Raw genomic sequence first — 24,768 nt, 5'->3', positions numbered from 1 at the left:
AGATGAGAAATAACAACTAATGTCACAGAAATACAGAAAACCATAAGAAAAGACTATGAATAGTTGTTCAGTTTCTCAGTAGTGTCTGACTGCAACCCCATTGACTGTAGCATGCTAGGCTTCCCTGTCCTTCACTATTTCCCAGAGTTTACTAAAACTCATGTTCACTGAGTCGATGATGCCAACCAACCATCTCATCCTCTGTCATGCTCTTCTCCTGCCTTCAATTGTTCCCAGCATCAGGTCTTTTCCAATGAGTCAACTCTTTGCATCTGGTGGCCACAGTATTGGAGCTTGAGCTTCAGCATCAGTCCTTCCAACAAATATTCAGGACTAATGACTCTCAAGAGTCTTCTCCAGCACCACAATTTGAAAGCATCAGTTCTTCGGTATCAACCTTCTTCATGGTCTGTACATGATCTCTCACATCCATACATGGTTATTGGAAAAACCACAGCTTTGCCTATACGGACCTTCGCTAGCAAAGTGATGTCCCTTCTTTTCAATATGCTGTCTGTTTGTCATAGGTTTTCTTCCAACGAGCAAGCTTTTTTTTTTCCTTAAATTTCATGGCTGCAGTCACCATCCACAGTGATTCTGGAGCCTAGAACATAAAGTCTGTCAGTTTCCATTGTTTCCCCATCAATTTGCCATGAAGTGATAGGACCAGATGCCATGATCTTCATTTTTTGAATGTTGAGTTTTAAGCCAGCTTTTTCACTCTCTTTCATTTTTATCAAGAGGCTCTTTAGTTTCTCTTCACTTTTGGTCATTAGGATGGTGTCATGTGCATATCTGAAGTTAATGATATTTCTCCTGGCAATCTTGATTCCAGCTTGTGCTTCATCCAGCCTAGCATTTTGCATGGTATACTCTGCATATAAGTAAAATAATCAGGGTGACAATATACAGCCTTGACATTCTCCTTTCCCAATTTGGAACCAGTCTGTTATTCCATGTCCAGTTCTAACTGTTGCTTCTTGACCTGCACACGAGTTTCGCAGGAGGCATGTAAAGTGTATGCCCACAAAACGGACAACCCAGAAGAAATAGACAAATTCCTAGAAACATACAGTCTGCCAAAACCGAATCAAGAAGAAACAGATAATTTGAACGGATAAATTATTAGAATTAGAACATAATTTGTAATTTTAAAAAACTCCCTGCAAACAGAAGTCCAAGACAGAATAGCTTTGCAGGGAAGAACTTACAAACATACAAAGAACTTATACCTATCATTCTCAAACTCTCCCTAAAACCTGAAGAGAACAGAACATCCCCAAATTCATTCCATGAAGTCCCAATCACCTGATACCAAAACCAGACAAAAACATTACCAAAAAAGAAAATTACATGCCAAAGTTCTGATGAATATAGATGCAAAAACCTCAACAAAATATGAGCAAACAAAATCTAACAACACATAAAAAGGATCATGCACCACGATCAAGTTTTATTCATTCCAGGGTAACAATGGTAAGTCCATTTACACACATCAATCAAAGTGATACAGCGCATCAAGAAAACAAAAGACAAAAACCATGTGATCATCACAACAGATGCAGTAAAAGCATTTGATAAAATTCTACATTCATTCATTATAAAAACTCTCAGCAACATGGATATAGAGGGAACATATCTCAACATAATAAAGGCCATGTATGCATGCTTAGTCTCTTCAGTCATGTCAGACACTGTGCAGCTTCATGCACTGGAGCCTCCCAGGCTCCTCTGTCCTTGGGATTCTCCAGGCAAGAATACTGGAGTGGGTTGCTGTGCCCTCCTCCAGGGCACATTTCCAATCCAAGGATTGAACCCATGTTTCTTTCATCTACCTGTACTGGTAGGCGGGCTCTTTAACCTGGGAAGCTCCATACAACATATCCACAGGCAATATAACACTCAGTGGTAATAAGGTGAAAGTCTTCCTGCTACATTCTGAACAAGACAAGGATGCTCACATTTCTATTCAACATAATATTGGAATTCCTAGCCAAAGCAATTGTAGAAGGAAAATAAAATGAATCCAAATTGGAAAATAGGAACAAAGACTGTTACTACCTGTGGATAACATGATTTTATATATAGGAAACCCAAAAGACTCCACCAAAAATATAGAAATAATAAATGAATACAGTGAAATTGTAGGCCTTAAAATCAATACAGAAGAATCTGTTGTGTTTGTATATAGTAAAAATGAATTAGCATAAAGAGAAATTAAGAAAACAATCTCATTTAAAATCATACCAAAGAAATAAAATACCTAAAAATAAATTTGACCAGAAACAAGAAAGCTGTACACTGAAAACTGTAAGACATTAATGAAAGTAACTGAAGAAGACACAAAGAAATGGAAACGTATATCATGCTTATAGATTGGGAGAATCAATGTTAAAATGTCCCTATTACTTAAGACAATCTACAGACTCAAAGTAATCCCTATCAAAATATCTGTGACATTTTTCACAGAGCTAGAAAAAAACCCTAAAATGTATATGGAATTACAAAAGACCCCAAATGAGCAAAGCAATCCTGAGAAAAAAACACAGCCAGAGCCATCACACTTTCTCATTTTAAAACATATTACACAGCTAAGTGCTGGCATAAAATGAGACACATAGATCAATGGAAAAAAAATGGCAGCCCAGAAATAAACCCACATATATATGGATAATTAATTTATAATAAAGGAGCAAGGAACATACAATTGAAAATGAAAAGTCTATTTGAAAGTCACATGTGAAAGAGTGAAGCTGGACCACTACCTTAAACCACACACAAAAATCAACTCAAAATGGATTAAAAACTTGAACGTAAGACCTGAAACATAAAAATCCTAGAAGGAAACATAGGCAGTAAACTCTTTGACATTTCTCTTAATATTTTTCTCCTCAGGCAAAGAAAACAAAATCAAATATAAACAAATGGGATTACATCAAACTAAAAAGCTTCTGCACAGGAAAGGAAACCATGAAAAAAAAATCTTACTGAATGGGAGAAGATATTTGTAAATCTTATATCTGATAAGGGGTGAAGATCCAAAATATATAAAGAACTCATACAACTCAACAATAGAAAAACAAACAGCTCAATTAAAAAAATGGGCAGAAAAGAGTTTTTTCCACTGAAGGTATGCTAATGGCCAACAGACACATAAAAAGACACATGAAAAGATGTTCAACATCACTAATTATTACAGAAATGCAAATCAAAGCCACAATGATATTATTTCACACCTGTCAGAATTGCTATTATGAAAAAAAGGTAGAAATAACAAGTATTGGATAGGATAGGAAGAAAAGGATTGAAATACAATGTGGTACACGTGAAACTTATGTAATATTATAAACTGATGTTATCTCAATAAAGTGTTACAAATTTAAAAAATTGATTCTCATGCAATAAGAATTTTCAAAATACTTACCTCCAATAGATTTGCATTCTTTCTTTCAATTGCAGATCTCAAGAGATTTTGGCTCATATCTATGATGTTCTCAACATATGGTAAGCATTGTAACTGATAATCAAAACTCATAACATTGAAAATACCAATGCGCTTCTCAATGGTCATATTAACAATTTGTCGAAGGTAGTTTCTGAATTTAGACAGTATACTTTTAAACTGTGTTGAAGTTAATTCTTCCATAGATGATATTTTGGTACCTATGATTTTGGCCTTCTCTACCATAGTACAATATTTCCTAAACTGGCAGCTGTAAATACTAACTTGGCCCATTGAACTTCCAATAATAGTCAGGAAAGTTGCAATCTATAAGTAAAAATGTTTAAAAGTTAATCAGGATTTTGTTTTTAAAATGATAATAGTATGGTCTAATAATCTAATGGCATTTTAAAACATTTAAAATGGTTTTATGTGAAGTTCATTTTGTTAAGAATGTCTGTTAAGTATCTAAATATGTAGGAAACTTAAGACTTTAAGAAATTTAGATAGCTTTTTATATTTCGCTTTATGCAAAGCTTCAGTAGGCTATTTAACTTTATAATTAGCATATTATTTTGAGCCATGTAGTCGAGACATCAGTCATTTATTCCTTTGCTTGTCACCTTGTTTTAGTGTATATGCTTCATACATAGCCCTAGAAAAGATGAGTTCTAAATATTATTGGAACTTACCCAATTCTTAAAACATAGCCTTTTGGATAGGACGGAATCTTGACCCAAGCTAGGCAAGTTGTTTTGTGAATTTGAGCAAAAAAATGCCACATTAGATAGTAATGGGAAAAGTCGGGGCCATCATTAGCAAGCCAATATTATGAGGGAACTATAAGGAAATGGCTACCCACTCCAGTATTCTTGCCTGGAGAATCCCATGGATGGAGGAGCTTGGTGGGCTACAGTCCATGGGTCGCAAAGAGTCGGACACGACTGAGCGACTTCACTTTCACTTTCACCTTCATAAAAGATTTATAAAGCTGTTTTTCATAGTGGAGGTTTGAAAATATATACAGAGGCAAACAAAGAGGAAAGACCATGAGGAAGACAAATAGGGAGATAAACTGGAGTGATTTTCCAATTGCCATTAATTATGACACTCTAATTTTTCAATAAATCCCTTTCATCTAAAAATGTCAGTGCATTTCGATTCCTTAAGCCAAATATTCCTTCCTTAAGACAAACTATTTTTAAACTTACTTTATCTTGGTAAGCAGGATCCATTTCAAAAAGGACCTGACAATCTGGCCATCTGGTTTGATAGTCTCTTACATTTTTCTTTTTATTAGGTAAATCCATAATTAAAGCCGACTCAGTAAACATAGATAGGCGGGGATCTTGGCAAAGAGGAACAATTTTGGCTGAAATATATGATTCAAAGTTCAGTACATTCAGAAATTCCATTGAAAGCAATGCTTTAAATTTACCAAGGACATTTAGAACTACTGAAAACTGAGGCAGATTTACTGGGAGGGCTATCTAGTATTCTATACTGATAACTGGAATTTAAAGGCAGGTATAAAAATGTGGAATTAATATTATAGAAACAAATAATCACTCCTAGGTACTAGGTGATGGGTCAAGGTATGATCAAAAAATCAGAAGAAATCATTAAGTTAACAAATACTTAAAGTGTATCTGCTGTGTGAAGAGCATTATATCATTACGAGGATACAAAAATTAAAAGACACTATCTCTACTCTCGTTGAGTTCATAATCAGGCTGAACAAATTGGATGTCTAAGGCAAAAAGAAAACCCTTCAATGTACAATGCATACACTATCCAAAAGTCAGCTCAAAATAAATGACATATCTACATATAAAACACAAATCTATAAATCTTCTAGGAGAAAATATAGGGAAAATATATGTGGCCTTAAGTTAAGCAAAGAATTTTTAAGAGACAAAACCAAAAGCATAATTCTTAAAACAAAAAAAATGACAAACTGTATTTTATCAAAATTAATAAATTTAGCTCTGTGAGAATGAATGAAAAGATAGTTGTCTTTTGGCTTTATTTATGGTTTCCTTTGCTTTGCAAAAGCTTTTAAGTTTAATTAGATCCCATTTGCTTGTTCTTATTTTCATTACTCTAGGAGGTGTATCAAAAAAGATCTTGCTGCAATTTATATCAAAGAGTGTTCTGACTCTATATTCCTCTAAGAGTTTTATAGTGTGCGGCCTTACATTTAGTAAACAAAATGAAAACACAATCCACAGATTGGGAGAAAATATTTGCAAATGAAGCAACTGACAAGAGATTAACCACCAAAGCATACAAACAATTCATGTAGCTCAATATAAAAAAAAACTCCAACACTCCAATCAAAAAATGAGTGGAAATGGACATTTCTTCAAAGAAGACATACAAATGGCTAATAAACACATGACAAGATGCTCAACATCACTAATTATTAGAGAAACACAAATTGAAACTACAATGAGGTATCACCTCACAGCAGTCACAATGGCCATCATCAAAAATATCTACAAATGATAAATGCTGGAGAGGATATGGAGAAAAGGAAACCCTCCTACTGTTTGGGTGGAGTGTAAATGGATACAACCACTATGGAGAATAGTACAGAAGTTTCTCAAGGAACTAAAAATAGAACTACCCTATGATCCAGTAATCTCACACCTGAGTATATATACCTGTAGAAAAATCATATTTCAAAAAGATACATGCAACCCATGTTCTGTGACAACCTAGAGGGGTGGGATAGGATGGGAGATGGGAGAGAGGATCAAAAGGGAGGGGACATACTTATACATATGGCTGATTCATATTGATATATGTAGTAAACCAACACAACATTGTAAAGCAATTTTCCTCCAATTACACATAAATTAAAAAGAGATGGATGCACCCCAAAGTTCATTGCAACACTATTTACAATAGCCAGAACATGGAAGCAAACTAAATATCCATCAACAGAGGAATGGATAAAGATGTGGTATATATCTATAATGGAATAATACTCAGTCATAAAAAGGAAAAAAATAGTGCCATTTGCAGAGATGTGGGTAGACCTAGAGACTGTCACAGAGTGAAGTAAGTCAGAAAGAGAAAAATATCACATAATATTGCTTATATGTGGAATCTAGAAAAATGGTACAGATTAACTTATTTGCAAGCATAGAGACATAGATGTAGAAAACAAACTTATAAATATTAAGCAGGGAAGGAGGTGGGATGAACTGGAAGATTGGGATCGACATATATAATGACTATGTATAAAACAGATAACAACTAATGGGAAACTGCTGCATAGCATAGACAATTCTACTCAGTGCTCTGTGGGGACCGACATGAGAAGGAAATCTAAAAAAGACAAGATGTATGTATACATGTAACTGATTCACTTTGTGGTATAGCAAAAAATAACACACAATGTAAAGCAACTGTATTTCAATAAAAAATAACAGAATGAAAAGTTAAGGCATAGACAGCGAGAAATTTTTGCAAATGCTGTATCTGATAAAATACTTGTATCCAGAGTACATAGTAAGACCTCTTACAACCTAACAATAAATAAACACCCCAACAAAAAATAAGCAAAGATCTAAAAAGATATACAAGCATACATATGTTTAAGTGTTTGAAAAAACAACCATCACAAGTCATTACAAATGAACTGCATAACCGCACTGAAGAGGGTGGGAAAGAGCTGATTTAAGTTACTTTGGAAAACAGTATTTTTATTGTAAACTATAAGCTTAGACACTAAAAGGATCCTACACAAACACTGTACTTATTTGATACATTTGTTTCTTAAAGCGGTGGTTGCTATTGTTTAGTCACTAATTTGTGTTTAACTCTTTTGCAACTCCATAGACTGTAGCCCACCAGGCTCCTCTGTCCATGGGATTTCCTAGGCAAGAATACTAGAATGGGTTGCCATTTACTTCTCCAAGGGATGTTCTTTACCCAGGGATCAAACCTGCATCTCTTGCATTGACAGACAGATTCGTTACCACTGAGTCACCCGGGAAGCCCTCTTAAAGACATTGGAATAACAATTCTGAAAATATAATACAAGTATAACAAATAAGTAACTATATTACTGATTATGTGAGCCACATTTCTCACCATCAGAGAAAAAAGTTACATATTAGGAAAAGCAGAAGGCAAGAATGAACCCTGAAGGTGCTAGATTGGGATCTGATAGATATATCAGTAAGAACTCATGTGCTGTGTGCTTAGTTGCTTAGTCCTATCCGATTCTTGTGACCTCATATAAACTGGAGCCTGCCAGGCTCCTTTATCTATGGGATTCTCCGGGCAAGAATACTGGAGTGGGTTGCCATTTCCTTCTCCAGGGGATCTTCCTGAGCCAGGAATCGAACCCAGGTCTCCTGCATTGCAGGCAGACTCTTTATTGACTCAGCTACGAGGGAAGCCCCAAGAACTCATAGTTTAAAACAAAGCAAACAAAAAATAGATATAGAAATACAGATGCATATGTTATGCATGAGCTAGTATATATATATTTTCTAGATCTTTTCACCATAGCATCTAAGAGCAATAACAGTGCTATAGCAATGAGCACATCTACAGTCTAGCTCTCTTGATTCCTAAAATTCATTCTCCTATAAAAGGAACCAACCAGTGTTCCTTGAAAAAGTGGTTGATTTAAGGGCAGAGGCAAAGAAAATACAAGATGAGCATGAAGCATCATGTGGTGATAGAACCAAAACAAGTGGCCATTACAGAAAGCTGTCAATAGACTAAATGCTTAATCAAAAGATTGAGAATGACAGACTGGATAATAACACAAGAACCTGAAATATGTGGCCTACAAGACTCACTTCAGGCCAAATGATGCACGGACAGACAAAAAGTGAGAGCATGGATAAAGAAACTTACATGGAACACTGGTTCAAAATTGGGAAAGGAGTATGTCAAGGCTGCATATTGTCACTCTGCTCATTTTAACTTCTATGGAGAGTACATAATGTGAAAGGCCAGCCTGGGTGAATCACAGGCTGGAATCAAGATTTCCTGGAGAAATATCACAACTTCAGATATGCAGATGATATCACTTTAAAGGCAGAGAGTGGAGAGGAACTAAAGAGCCTCTTGATGAGGATGAAGAGCAGAGTGAAAAAGCTGGCTTAAAACTCAACATTAAGAAAACTAAGACCATGTTATCTGGTCCCATCACTTCATGCAAACAGATGGGGAAAAAGTAGGAACAGTGACAGATTTTATTTTCTTGGGCTCCAAAATCACTGAGGATGGTGACTGCAGCCATAAAATTAACAGATGCTTGATCCTTGGAAGAAAAGCTATGATAAACCTAGACAGTGGGTTAAAAGCAGAGACATCATTTTGCTGACAAAGGTCCGTATAGTCAAAGTTATGGTTTTTCCAGGAGTCATGTATGGATGTGAGAGCTGGACCATCAAGAAGGCTGAGTGCTGAAGAATTGATGCTTTCGAATTGTGGTGCTAGAGAAGACTCTTGAGAGTCCCTTGGACAGCAATGAGATCAAACTAGTCAATCCTCAAGGAAACAAACCTTGAATATTCATTGGAAGGACTGATGCTGAAGTTGAAGCTCAAATACTTTGGCCACCTGCTGTGAAGAGCTGACTCACCGGAAAAGACCCTGATGCTAGGAGAGACTGAGGGAAAGAGAAGAAGGGGATGATGGAGGATGAAATGGTTGGATGGCACCACCAACTCAATGGATGTGCATTTGAGCAACCTCTGGGAGATAGTGAAAGACAGGGAAGCCTGGCGTGCTGCAGTCAAAGAGTTGGACATGACTTAGCAACTGAACAACAACAGAAGGCTACATCCAAAAAACATTAACATACATTCTTTTCAAGTGTGTCTGGCATGTTCTCTAGGATAGAACATAATCTAAATTGGAAAATGAGCCCCAAAACATTTAAGAGAACAGAAGTTAATTCAATCAACTTTTCTGACCACAATATGAAACTAGGTATCAACTAAAAAAGAAAAATGGGAAAAAAGCCAAACAATGACTAAATATGCTACTAAAACCCCAATGAATCAACAATGAAGTCAAGGAAGAATCAGAAAATAACACCAAATATGCAACTTAAAAATACAACATTACAACTTCTATGGGATGCAAAAAAAGCAGTTCTAAGATGGAGTTCATAGCAATACAGATCTTCATTAAAAAAAAAAAAAAACAGAACAAAAAACTCTTAAATAAATAACCTACCTACCACCTAAAAGACTTAAGAAAAGAACAAACAAAACCCAAAGTCAACAGAAGGAAGGAAATAATTAAGATCAGAAGAAATAAATAAAATATAAACAAAAATATAATAGAAAATATCAATAAAATGTAGAGGTGATTTTTAAAGATAAACAAAATCAACAAACATCTGGCCAGGCTCATCAAGAAGAAAGGACAAAAATAAACAAAATATAAAATAAAATATGAGCAATAACAACCAGTATCACAAAAACAGAAAAAATTATGAAAGAGTACTATGAAAAGTTATATGCGAACAAAATGTTAAACCTAGAAGAAATGGGCAAGTTTCTAGAAACATATACCCTGCCAATACTGAATTTGGAAGAAACACAATTTGAACAAACCGATCACTAGAAGTGAAAAAAATCTGTAATTAGAAAAACTACCTGCAAACAAAAGTCTAAGACTGAATGGCTTCACTAGAGAATTCTATGGAACATACAAGTAACTTATGATTGTCAATCTATTCTAAAAAACTGAAAAGAAGGCAACATTCTCAAATGTATTCCAGAGGTTCCTCATCACCCTGACACAAAAACCAAAGACACCACAATAAAAGACAATTAAAGGCCAATAGCTTTGATGAATACAGATGCAAAACTCCTCGGCAAAATATTAGCATAAATCCTCAAAAAAATCCCCCAATACATAAAAAGGATCATACATCATGACCAAGTTGGATTCATTACTAGATCACAAAGATGATTTAACACACACAAAGCAATCAATGCTATACACCACATTAACCAAAAAGAAAGACAAAAACACATGATCATTTCAATAGATTCAGAAAAAGCACTTGACAAAATTCAACATCCATGCATGAAAAAACCTCTCACAAAAGTGGGTACAGAGGGAACCGATCTCAGCACAATCAGTTCAGTTCAGTTGCTCAGTCGTGTCCGACTCTTTGCGACCCCATGGACTGCAGCATGCCAGGCCTCCCTGTCCATTACCAACTCCCAGAGTTTACTCAGACTCATGTCCATTGAATCGGTGATGCCATTCAACCATCTCATCCTCTGTCATCCCCTTCTCCCGCCTTCAATCTTTCCCAGCCATCAGGGTCTTTTCAAATGAGCCAGTTCTTCGCATCAGGTGGCCAAAGTATTGTTTCAGCTTCAGCATCAGTCCTTCCAATGAATATTCAAGACTGATTTCCTTTAGGATGGACTGGTTGGATCTCCTTGCAGTACAAGGGACTCTCAAGAGTCTTCTCCAACAACACAGTTCAAAAGCATCGATTCTTTGGTGCTCAGCTTTCTTTATAGTCCAGCTCTCACATCCATACACGACTACTGCAAAAACCATAGCTTTGACTCAATGGACCTTTGTTGGCAAAGTAATGTCTCTGCTTTTTAATATGCTGTCTAGGTTGGTCATAACTTTTCTTCCAAAGAGCAAGCGTCTATTAATTTTATGGCTGCAGTCACCATCTGCAGTGATTTTGGAGCCCCCCAAAATAAAGTCTCTCACTGTTTCCACTGTTCCCTATCGATTTGCCATGAAGTGATGGGATCAGATGGCATGACCTTAGTTTTCTGAATGTTGAATTTTAAGCCAACTTTTTCACTCTCCTCTTTCACTTTCATCAAGAGCCTCTTTAGTTCTTCTTTGCTTTCTGCCATAAGGGTGGTGTCATCTCAGCACAATAAAGGCCATTTATGACAAACAGCAAAAATCACTCCCAACAGTGAAAATCTGAAAGCTTTCCCACTAAATTCAGGAACAAGACAAGAATGCCTCCTCTTACTCCTTTGATTCAACATAGCATTGAAAGTTTTAGCCACAGCAATCAGAGAAGAAAAAGGAAAAAAGTATACACATTTGAAGGGAAAAGGTAAAATTGTCCCTATTTGCAAATGATATGATACTCCATAAAGATAACTTTAAAAATCTCCACACAAAAACTATTAGAACTAATAAATGAATTCAGCAAAATACAATATTAAAACACAGAAACCTGTTGCGTTTCCTTACACTAATATTGAAAATTTAGAAAGGGAAAGTAAAAAGAAAAAAATCCTATGTAAAATTGCATCCAAAAAATATCTGGGAAAAAATTTAAGGAGATGAAAGACCTATATGCTGAAAACTATTAATAAAAATGTAAGGTGAAAATAATATTTACAACTGTTATGCTCTGACATAAAAGACATGCCTTATTTAAGTCTATAAAATTCTGTAGTACATTATCAAAAAAATCAGAACATTGGGCTATTTACCTAATTCCCAACAGTTAGGCTCTCAATGGCCATATGTATAATTCACACATCCTCAAATAATTTGAAGTTCACATTGATTGATTCCAAAGAGTGTGAGTTTAAAATTTTCTAATATACTGTAATATCTGCACATTCCTGGGATGTTGCTAAAGAAAGACAGTGAATCTAACTGAACTTTAAAAAATACTTACTTATGCAATTTTCAATAGCAGCCACCATATTTTGAATTTGTATTGAAAACTCCAATCTGTTGGGAGTTATAAAGAGATTTGTAGGGAATTCTAAAAGTCTAAGAGAAAATAATAAAAGCATATATAAGAAGAATACAGTAACATAAAATGCAATTACTTGTAATTTCAAAAATATCTAGTACTTACTTATCATTCATGCAGTTTTTCTCAAACTCAGTTTCAAAGTCTAGTTCTATCAGAATCCATCAAAAGAAACAGAATAAAAATTTATTTTTATATAAAAACTGATATTTATGTCAGCTAATTAACAAGGTTATATTGTCAGTACTTTCTAAAACCCTAAGAATAAACTGGGAAGGTTACTTTAAGGATTGAATTCTAGCAGTACACCCCAGCCCCAGATTCTGATTAAGGAGATCTGAGAAGAAATTCAAGAGTCCTTAACATTTACAAAAATCATAGACTATTAACTGATAAATTCATAACTACTAAAATTTTCTTCCATGTGCTATTATAATTTATCCTTTAACACTTATAAAACTCATAGTCTATTAACTGATAACACATAAACTACTAAAAATTTCTCTCATGTGTTATTTTCCAGCTGCAAAGATATTTTCTCTCACTTTTAATAGTGTCATTCACTTTACCTGAAAGAACATCATAGCTGTAACTCATTCGTTTTGATTTCTTCATTGGAAGTCGTTCTTCACTTGATTGTTTAATGAAAACATTCACTTCATTTTCTGATGTATCTTCATATAGTGCAGATTTTTCAGAGCACTTGTCAGACTCAAGTAAGTTCTCTTCAGAATTTTCTGAAGAATCACTCTCAGCAGGAGTTCTCAACTGTAGGCTTACTTCAAATATTGGTGCATGTATTTTTCTCAAATCTGTATCCACTTTAATACTATTCAAAATCTAATTTAACAGATACATTAGAGTGCTAGTTATAATATGTAAATAAGTGTTCTTTTATATACAACAATATAAAACTAATTTTAAATGAAAACTAAACTTTGGCATAAATTAATAACATTCTAATGGTATATAATTGATTTTCATTGAAAAATAATGTAAAATAAATGATACATTATAACACAGTGGTTTTCCAGTTGGTGCCATAATGGGTACATATTAATCATTTAAGAACTTCCTAAAAATATAATTTTTAGGCCCTATCCTAAAAATTTTAAAGGTAGGGGCAAGGTCCCGGAATCTAAAACATCTAAAAGCTGAACAGGTGATTCTCCCATGTACTCTGATTTAAGAACAACACATCAGATAAAGGAAACAGTCCCATTTACACTACATCAAAAATAGAAAACCCACAGGGAACTACATTCAATATCTTGCAATCACCTATACTGGAAAATAATCTGTAAAAATATATATATACCTAACTGAATCACTTTTCTGTATACCCGAATTTGATACAATATTGTAAATCAACTACTCTTCATTTTAAAAACTTCCTTTTGTCCAAGAGCATCCAAACATTCTGATAAGAATTTCAGTGTAGTTGAATCCCCTTAAATGTGTTTACAGTTGACTAAATTCCAAATCTACAAGTAAAAGGCCTTTGTATTAAAAATAATAATAATACAAAATATAAAACTACACTATAAAGCTACAATAATCAAAAGAGTACAAAACTGGCACAAAATAAGAAATATAGATCAATGGAACAGGGTAGAAACCCTATGAAAAAACCCACACACGTATGGTCAGTTAATCCATAACAAAGGTGGCAAGAATTTACAGTGCAGAAAAGACAGTCTCTTCAATAAGTGGTGTTGCAAAAACTGTATGAGAACATTCTCTAACACCATACAAAAAAATAAACTCAAAATGGATCAAGTCCTAAATTTAAGGCCAGACACTATAAAACTCTTAGAAGAAAATATAGGCAAAACACTCTCTGACACAAATCACGGAAATACTTTCTTATCTACACCCTAGAGCAATGAAAATGAAACCAAGAACAAAGTAATGGGACCCAGTTAAACTTAAAAGATTTGCATAGCAAACGGAAATCATAAACAAAATGAAAAGACAGCCCACAAAATAGGAGAAAATATTTTTAAATGAAGTGACTTACAAGAGATTAATTTCTAAAATACAAATAGTTCATACAGCTCAATATCAAAAACAAACAAACAAACAAACAACCCAGTCAAAAAATGGGCAGGACATTTCTCCAAAGAAGATATATAGATGGCCCCAAAGCACATGAAAAGGTGCTCAACCTCACTAATAATAAAGGAAATGCAAATCAAAACTACAATGAGGTATCAACTTTCATGGTCAGAAAGCCCATCATCAAAAAATCTACAAACAGTAAATGATAGAAAGAGTGTGGAGAAAAAGGAAACCCTCCTACACCATTGGCAGGAATGTAAACTGGTACAACAGGGGGCACATTGGTAAAGAATCTGCTTGCCAATGCAGGAAATGCAAGAGATGTGGGTTGGATTCCTGGGTTGGGAAGATCCCCTGGAAAAGGGAATGGTAACCTGCTGCAGTATTCTTGCCTGGAAAATTCAATGGACAGAGGAGCCTCATGGGTTACAGTCCATGGGGTCACAAGGAATTGGACATGAGTGAGCAACTGAGCACACATACACATGACCACTTCGGAGGAACAGTGTGATGGCTCTTGAAAAACTAAAAATAGAACTACTATGACCTAGCAACCCCACTCCTGGGCATATCTCCTGAGAAGACATAATCTGAAAGGACATATGCACCCTAAAGTTCACTGCAGCACTATTTATGATAGCCAAGATACAGAAGGAACCTAATACCCAATGGCAAAGGAATAGATAAAGAAGGTGCAGTGCTTATATATAATGGAGTATTAATCAGCCATAAAAAGAACAAAATAGAGGTTTTCATACTATGTGAAATAAGTCAGATAAAGACAAATTCACTCATGTGAAATTAATTTTTAAAAATGATACAAATATATCTATAAAACAGAAAATTCTGAGAGAGATGGGAATACCAGACCACCTGACCTGCATCTTGAGAAATCTGTATGCAGGTCAGGAAGCAACAGTTAGAACTGGACATGGAACAACGGGCTGGTTCCAAATAGGAAAAGGAGTACATCAGAGCTGTATATTGTCTCCCTGCTTATTTAACTTATATGCAGAGTACATCATGAGAAACGCTGGACTGGAAGAAACACAAGCTGGAATCAAGATTGCCAGGAGAAATATCAATAACCTCAGATATGCAGATGACACCACCCTTATGGCAGAAAGTGAAGAGGAACTAAAAAGCCTCTTGATGAAAGTAAAAGAGGAGAGTGGAAAAGTTGGCTTAAAGCTCAACATTCAGAAAACGAAGATCATGGCATCCAGTCCCATCACTTCATGGGAAATAGACGAGGAAACAGTGGAAACAGTGTCAGACTTTATTTTTTTGGGCTCCAAAATCACTGCAGATGGTGACTGCAGCCATGAAATTAAAAGACGCTTACTCCTTGGAAGGAAAGTTATGACCAACCTAGATAGCATATTCAAAAGCAGAGACATTAATTTGCCGACTAAGGTCCGTCTAGTCAAGGCTATGGTTTTTCCAGTAGTCATGTATGGATGTGAGAGTTGGACTGTGAAGGAGGCTGAGCGCCGAAGAATTGATGATTTTGAACTGTGGTGTTGGAGAAGACTCTTGAGAGTCCCTTGGACTGCAAGGAGATCCAACCAGTCCATTCTGAAGGATATCAGCCCTAGGATTTCTTTGGAAGGACTGATGTTGAAGCTGAAATTCCAGTACTTTGGCCACCTCATGCGAAGAGTTGACTCATTGGAAAAGACTCTGATGCTGGGAGGGATTGGGGGCAGGAGGAGAAGGGGACGACCGAGGATGAGATGGCTGGATGGCATCACTGACTTGATGGGTATGAGTCTGAGTGAACTCCGGGAGTTGGTGATGGACAGGGAGGCCTGGTGTGCTGCGATTCATGGGGTTGCAAAGAGTCGACACGACCGAGTGACTGAACTGAACTGATAAAACAGAAAAACAATGACACATCAGGAATGTATTTCAAATTCATCAAAACAGGTCTTGGTCTTTCTTTAAAGTCTTTAAACTCCACTTAAACAACAGAATGATCTCTTTCGTTTCCAAGGCAAACCATTCAATATCACCGTAATCCAAGTCTATGCCCCAACCAGTAATGCTGAAGAAGCTGAAGTTGAACGGTTCTATGAAGACCTACAAGACCTTTTAGAACTAACACCCAAAAAAGATGTCCTTTTCATTATAGGGGACTGGAATGCAAAAGTAGGAAGTCAAGAAACACCTGGAGTAACAGACAAATTTGGCCTTGGAATGCAGAATGAAGCAGGGCAAAGACTAATAGAGTTTTGCCAAGAAAATACACTGGTCATAGCAAACACCCTCTTCGAACACAAGAGAAGACTCTACACATGGACATCACCAGATGGTCAACACCGAAATCAGATTGATTATATTCTCTGCAGCCAAAGATGAAGAAGCTCTATACAGTCAGCAAAAACAAGGCTGGGAGCTGACTGGCTCAGATCATGAACTCCTTATTGCCAAATTCAGACTTAAATTGAAGAAAGTAGGGAAAACCGCTAGACCATTTAGGTATGACCTAAATCAAATCCCTTATGATTATACAGTGGAAGTGAGAAATAGATTTAAGGGCCTAGATCTGACAGAGTGCCTGATGAACTATGGGATGAGGTTCGTGACATTGTATAGGAGACAGGGATCAAGACCATCCCCATGGAAAAGAAATGCAAAAAAGCAAAATGGCTGTCCGGGGAGGTCTTACAAATAGCTGTGAAAAGAAGAGAAGTGAAAAGCAAAGGAGAAAAGGAAAGATATAAGCATCTGAATGCAGAGTTCCAAAGAATAGCAAGAAGAGATAAGAAAGCCTTCTTCAGCAATCAATGCAAAGAAATAGAGGAAAACAACAGAATGGGAAAGACTAGAGATCTCTTCAAGAAAATCAGAGATACCAAGGGAGCATTTCATGAAAGGATGGGCTCAATAAAGGACAGAAATGATAGGGACCTAACAGAAGCAGAAGATATTAAGAAGAGGTGGCAAGAATACACAGAAGAACTGTACAAAAAAGATCTTCACGACCCGGACAATCACGATAGTGTGATCACTCATCTAGAGCCAGACATCTTGGAATGTGAAGTCAAGTGGTCCTTAGAAAGCATCATTAAGAACAAAGCTAGTGGAGGTGATGGAATTCCAGTTGAGCTGTTTCAAATCCTGAAAGATGATGCTGTGAAAGTGCTGCACACAATATGCCAGCAAATTTGGAAAACTCAGCAGTGGCCACAGGACTGGAAAAGGTCAGTATTCATTCCAATCGCAAAGAAAGGCAATGCCAAAGAATGCTGAAACTACCACACAATTGCACTCATCTCACACGCTAGTAAATTAATGCTCAAAATTCTCCAAGCCAAGCTTCAACAATATGTGAACCGTGAACTTCCAGATGTTTAAGCTGGTTTTAGAAAAGGCAGAGGAACCAGAGATCAAATTGCCAACATCTGCTGGATCATCGAAAAAGGAAGAGAGTTCCAGAAAAACATCTATTTCTGCTTTATTGACTATGCCAAAGCCTTTGACTGTGTGGATCACAATAAACTGTGGAAAATTCTGAAAGAGATGGGAATACCAGACCACCTGACCTGCCTCTTGAGAAATCTGTACACAGGTCAGGAAGCAACAGTTAGAACTGGACATGGAACAACGGGCTGGTACCAAATAGGAAAAGGAGTAAGTCAAGGCTGTATATTGTCACCCTGCTTATTTAACTTATATGCAGAGTACATCATGCGAAATGCTGGGCTGGAAGAAGCACAAGCTGGAATCAAGATTGCCGGGAGAAATATCAATATCAGGGGATGAGATGGCTGGATGGCATCACTGACTCGATGGACGTGAGTCTGAGTGAACTCTGGGAGTTGGTGATGGACAGGGAGGCCTGGCGTGCTGCAATTCATGGGGTCGCAGAGAGTCGGACACAACTGAATGACTGAACTGAACTAATGTAATTATACTAGCATAACTATCTCTATTGAAAAATAACAGGAGTATTATAAGAATAAATATTTTATTTACAAAAAATATACTTGCTCTTAGTTTCAATCTAGGCATAAGTTCTCAAGTAATATTTTGATTCCTTACATCCCATAAATAATCTGTTGTGCTTGTGGCATCCAGTAAGTGTTTCTCATTTACTGAGGTGAGATCAGATCGGTGGCCTTCTGAATCACCTACCAGAACTTCAACCTTTAGTTTAAGTCATTAAGAAATAAAGGGATTTAACAATAACAACAAGTCCTTCACCAAAGGGAAATTTATTGATATATTATCATGTGATCAGGATTTACTTATATATGATTTGAATCTTAACAGCACAATGTTGAGTAAAAATATTTAAAAACAGAAAGGCAGCACAATGATATTTCTGCAAATTCTAACATGTATAATAACAAAATCCAAGATATGATTTTTTTAAAAATTCAATTTAACTTTATGGAAGGTGGATTGAAGAAAAATACAAAAATGATATTTCAGTGACTCCTCATAAGAGGGAGAGGGTGTGTTAAAAGTTGGGGGATAGGGAAGGAAATAAAACAATAAAATGATATAAAACAAAATAAAATAAACAAGAGACCTTAATGAACAGATATGCATAAATCAAGAGGATGATCAATTCAGCTCTCCATATCTGATCTCCTACACTAAATGAGGTGGCAGAAGAAAGAACAAGAGAAAACACCAGAAGAACTAGATGGAGCAGAGATCAAAAACCTGAGAAAGAGTTCACAGTAATGGTGTTGAAGATAACAAAATAACTTGGGAGAAGAATGAATGCACAGAGTGAGAAGTTACAAGAAGTTTTTAACAAAGAGAAAACATAAAGAACAACCAAACACAGTTGAAGAATACAATAACTGAAATGAAAAATACACTAGAATAAATCAGTAATAGACTAAATGATACAGAGAAACAGGTCAGTGAACTTAAAGACAGAATAGAGGATATCATTGCCACTCAACGGAAAAGAGAATGAAAAGAAATAAAGATAGTTTAAGATACCTCTGAGACACAATCAGGCACACTAACATTTGCATTACAGAAGTCCCAGAAGGAAAGAGAGAGAAAGGGACTGAGAGCATATGTGAATACATAAGAGTTGAATACTTCCTTAACCTGGGAAAGGAAACAGTCATCCACGTAACATTTGCATTACAGAAGTCCCAGAAGGAAAGAGAGAGAAAGGGACTGAGAGCATATGTGAATACATAAGAGTTGAATACTTCCTTAACCTGGGAAAGGAAACAGTCATCCACGTCTGTGATATACAGAGTTCCACAGAGGATGAAACCATAGAGGAACACACCAAGACACATTGTAATTAAAATGACAAAAATTAAAGAAAAGGAGAAAATATACTAAGAAACAATATTCAAGGGAACTCCCATAAGGCTAGGCTATCAGCTGATTTTTCAGCAGAAACTCTGCAGTCCAGAAGGGAGTGGTATGATAAAACTCAAAGTGATGAAAGGGAATACATACAACCAAGCACATGCAATAATCCAGCAACACTCCTTCAGATTTAATGGTGAGATCAAAAACTTAACAGACAAGCAAAAGCTAGAATTCAGAACCATAAAACCAGCTTTACAAACAAGGTTAAAGGAAATCCTCTGGGTGAAAAAATAAAAGGCTAGAATTAGAAATGAGAAAATTATAAAATTAAAAAGGTCACCAGTAAAGGCAAATGTATAGTACATGTAGGTAATATCCCATACACAAAGCTATTAGGAAGGTTAAAATCAAGAGTAGTAAAATCATCTATATCCACAATAAGCAGTTAAGGCCTACAATAAACAATTAAATGTAAAATATGATATCAAAACTATTATAAGGAGCGAGAGCACAAAAGCACATTTTAATGCATTAGAAATTAAGAGAAAAGCAACTTAAACTATGTTTATTATAGACTGCTATACAAAAACCTCAGAGTAATTATAAAACAAAAATCTGTAACAGATACACCAAAACACAAAGAAAAAGGAATCCAAACATAAATTAAAAATAGCCATAAACTCACAAGAGAAGAGAATCAATGAAGAAAAAAGGGAAAAAAGATGCCACGCCCCAAATCCAAAACAATTAACGAAATGACAGTAAGAACATACATACTGATAACTAGTTTAAATGTAAATGAACTAACTGCCCAAATCCAAAGACACTGAGTGGCTGAATGGATATAGAAATAAGACTCATATATATGCTGCCTACAAGATATTCACCTCAGATCTAGAGACACACAGACTGAAACTGAAGAGATGAGGCATTCCATGCAAATGGAAATAAAAGTTGGAGCATAATATTTGGACAAAATAGACTTTAAGTAGAGACTGTAATAAGATATGAAATAAGACACTGCATAATGATCACGGGATCAATCCCAGAAGATATAACAATTGTAAATACACATGAAACCAGCATGAAAAGTCAAAGTGAAAGTAACTCAGTCATGTCCAACTCTTTGCAACCTCATGGACTATAACAGTCCATGGAATTCTCCAGGCCAGAATACTGGAGTGGGTAACCTTTCCCTTCTCCAGGGAATCTTCCCAACCCAGGGATCAAACCCAGGTCTCCTGCATTGCAGGCAGATTCTTTACTAGCTGAGCCACCAGGAAAGCCCTTTTCACTTTCAGTTTCACAATCCAGCATAGAACACATAAATAAATATGAATAAATAGTAATAAACATAAAGAGAGAAATTGATAATAACACAATAATAATAGAAAATTTAACACAACATTCATTGATGGACAGCTCATCTAGACAAAAAATCAATAACTGGCATTAAATGACACATTAGATAAGATGAACTTAATTAAAAAAAAAAAAGATGAACTTAATTGATATATATAGAGAGAATTCCACCTGAAAGCAGAAGAATACACATTCTTTTCAAGTGCACATGAAATATCTTCCAGGACAGATCAAATATTAGGCCACAAAACAAACCTCAGTAAATCTAAGAAGTTGAACTCAAAGCAAGCATCTTTTCTGACCACACTACCATGAAACTAGAAACCAATTACAAGAAAACATGGCAATAAACAGAAGCATAAAGCTAAAAATATACTATAAAACAGAGCCAACAATGACTGAAGAAATCAAAGAGGAAATAAAAAAATTCACGGAGACAAATGAAAATAAAAATATGATGATACAAAACCTATGAAAGGCAGCAAGAGCAGTTCTAAGCAATAGAAACTTACCTCAGAAAACAAGAAAAATCTCAAATAAACAACCTAATCTTACACAGAAGAACAATAGAATGAGGAACAAACAAAACCCAGATAGTGGAAGGAAATAAAGATCAGAGTAGAAATAAATAAAATAGAGACTAAAAACAACAGAAAAAAAAATCAACGAACTAAAAGCTGGTTCTCTGAAAAATAAACAAAATTGACAAATCTTTAGCCAATCTTATCAAGAAAAAAGGGAGAGGGCCCAAATCAATAAAATCATAAATGAAAAAGGAAAGGTTACGACCAACACCACAGAAATTCACAGGATCATAAGAGACTACTATGAATATCAATGAACCAATAAAATTAACAATCTAGAAGGAAAGGGCAAACTCTTAGAAATGTACAATCTCTCAAGACTGAACCAGGGATAAATAGAAAATATGAACAGGGACTTTCCTGGTGGTCCAGTAACTAATAATCTGCGCTCCCTTTGCAGGGGGCCCAGGCTCAATCTCTGATCAGGGAACGAGATTCCACATGCTACAACTAAAGATCCTGAGGGCCACAATTAAGATGCAGTGAAGCCAAACAAATAAATAAAGATTTCTTTAAAAAGGAAAAGAAAATATGAACAGACCAATTAACAGTAATGAAACTGAATCAATAATTTACAAACAAAATTCCTGTCCAGGTGGCTTCACAGGTGAATTCTACCAAATATTTAGAGATGAGTTTATGTCCATCCTTCTCAAACTATTCCAAAAATATTGAAGAGAAAGGAACACCTCCAAACTCATTCTCTTTTTGCCCACCATCACCCTGATACCCAAACCAAAAATATCACAAAATAAGAAAATTACAATCTCACTGACAAACAATAGATGCAAAAAACTTCAAAAACATACTAGTAAACCGAATCCACCAATACACTGAAAGGGTCATATACAATGATCAAGCAGGATTTATCCCAGAGATGCAAGGATTTTTCAGTATCCCCAAATCAATCAGTTATGATGCATCATATTAAGAAACCATAAACTTGCATTCATTTCAAATGCTAGTATATTGTCACTCTATTTATTTTAACTTCTATGCAAAGTACATCATGCAAAATGCTGGGTTGAATGAATCAAAAGCTGGAATCAAGATTGCTGGGAGAAATATCAACAACTTCAGATATGCAAATAGATACCACTCTAATAGCAGAAAGTGAAGAGGAACTAAAGAGCCTCTTGATAAGGGTGAAAAGGAGAGTGAAAAAGCTGGCTTACACTCAACATTAAAAAAAAACCCAAAGATCCTGGCATCTGGTCCCAACACTTCATGGCAAATAGATGGGGAAAAAGTGGAAACAGTGACAGATTTTATTTTCTTGGGCTCCAAACCACTGTTGACAGTAACTGCAGCCATGAAATTAAAAGACGCTTGCTCTTTAGAAGAAAAACAATGACTCCTAGACAGTGTATTAAAAAGCAGGGACATCACTTTGCTGACAAAGATTTGTAAAGTCAAAGTTATGTTTTTTCCAGTAGGCATGCACAGATGTGAGAGCTGTACCATAAAGAAGTCTGAGCACTAAAGAATTGATGCTTCTGAACTATGGTGCTGGAGAAGACTCTTGAGAGTCCCTTGGACAGCAAGGAAATCAAATCAGTCAATCCTAAAGAAAATCAACCCTGAACATTCATTAGAAGGACTGAAGCTGAAGCGCCGATACTTTGGCCACTTGATACGAAGAGCTGACTCACTATGATAAGTAGGTAACAGAGGATGACATAGTTGGATGGCATCACTGACTCAATGGACATGAGTTTGAGCAAACTACAGGAGATAGTAAAGGACAGGAGAGCCTGTTATGCCGCAGTCCCTGGGGTTGTAAAGACTCAGACATGACTTAGCAACTGAACAACAACAACATTACTATATTGAAGATTAAAAACCATAGATGCAGGAAAAGCTTTTTCAGAAAAGTTCTGAATATCCATTTATGCGAAAAGCTCTCCAGAAAGTGAGCATAAAGAGAACATTCTTCAACATAATAAAGGCCATATATGAAAAACACTCAGCTAATATTATCCACAACAGTAAAATATTGAAAGCATTTCCTCTAAGGTCAGGGAGAAGATAAGGATGCCTATATTCAACATACTTTTAGAATCCTAGACACAGCAATCAAAGCAGATAAAGAAATAAAAGGAATCCAAACTGAAAAGGAAGAAATAAAGCATCATTTTCTCAGATGACATGATACTTTTACACATGGAAAATTCTAAAGATATCATCAGAAAACTATTAGAGCTCATCAATGAATTCAGTAAAGTTACAGGATACAAATTTAATACACAGCAATCTATTGTATTTCCGTACACTAACAACAAAGTATCAGAAAGAGAAATTAAGGAAACAATCTCACTTACTGTCCCTTCAGAAAGAATAAAATATGTGGAATAAACCTACCTGAGGAGGTAAAAGACTTGTAACTCAGGAAACTTTTAAGCCACTGATGAAAGAAACTGAAGCCAATACAAACAGATGAAAAGATATACCATGTTCTAGAAGAATTCATATTGCTAAAATGAAGATACTACCCAAGGCAATGTACAGGTTCAATACAATCTCTAAATACCAATGGCATGTTTCACAGAACTAGAAAATAATTTCAAAACCTGCAGGGAAACACCAAAGACTCTAGATAGCCGAAACAATCTTGAGTAAGAACAGAGCTGGGAGAATTACGCTCCCTGGTTTCAGATTATACTACAAAAGTACAATAATCAAAATAGTATGGTATTGGCACAAAACAGACACACAAATCAATGGAACTGAATAAAGAACCAGATAAACCCACACCCTTTTGGCCTATTAATCTATGTGAAAGGAGGCAAGAATATACAGTGGAGAAGACAGTCTCTTCAATAAGAGGTATTGTAAAATCTGGACAATTATTTGTAAAAGAATGAAACTAGAACATTCTCTAACATCATATACAACATAAACTCAAAATGAATTAAAGACCTAAATATAAGACCAGATACTATAAAAATTTAGAGGAAAACATAGGCAGAACAAGCTTTGACATAAACTGCAACATTTTTTCAGATCTGCCTCCTAAAGCAAGGGAAACTAAAGAAGAAATAAAAAAATGGGACCTAATTAAACTTAAAGGTTTTTGTGCAGCAAAGGAAGCCACCAACAAAATGAAAAGACAACCTATCAAGTGGGAGAAGATATTTGCAAATGAAATGACTGATAAAGGGTTAATATCCAACATATATGAACAGTTCATATAACTTAACATTCAAAAAACAAGCAATTCATTTTTACAAAATGGGCAGAACTGAACAGACATTTTTTCAAAGAGGAAATGC

General features: G+C 35.6%; 1 protein-coding gene across 1 annotated transcript in view; it reads right to left on the bottom strand.

Annotated features, from left to right (window-relative positions):
• LOC138090212 (dynein axonemal heavy chain 14-like) overlaps nucleotides 1–24,768 on the bottom strand; it is a 301,641-nt gene that overhangs the window by 264,283 nt on the left and 12,590 nt on the right. Inside the window, exons 2-8 of the mRNA XM_068985722.1 lie at nucleotides 19,698–19,756; nucleotides 18,300–18,404; nucleotides 12,761–13,031; nucleotides 12,297–12,342; nucleotides 12,111–12,208; nucleotides 4,654–4,814; nucleotides 3,425–3,769 (exon numbers count right to left, since the gene is read on the bottom strand). Coding sequence (XP_068841823.1) covers nucleotides 3,425–3,769; nucleotides 4,654–4,814; nucleotides 12,111–12,208; nucleotides 12,297–12,342; nucleotides 12,761–13,031; nucleotides 18,300–18,404; nucleotides 19,698–19,756 — 1,085 coding nt within the window. The remainder of the gene's footprint in view (nucleotides 1–3,424; nucleotides 3,770–4,653; nucleotides 4,815–12,110; nucleotides 12,209–12,296; nucleotides 12,343–12,760; nucleotides 13,032–18,299; nucleotides 18,405–19,697; nucleotides 19,757–24,768) is intronic.

Source organism: Capricornis sumatraensis, chromosome 14 (assembly GCF_032405125.1).
Source record: "Capricornis sumatraensis isolate serow.1 chromosome 14, serow.2, whole genome shotgun sequence".
Taxonomy (NCBI): domain Eukaryota; kingdom Metazoa; phylum Chordata; class Mammalia; order Artiodactyla; family Bovidae; genus Capricornis; species Capricornis sumatraensis.
Note: the sequence above shows the minus strand (reverse complement) of the source record. Positions and strands in the feature narration are given on the sequence as shown.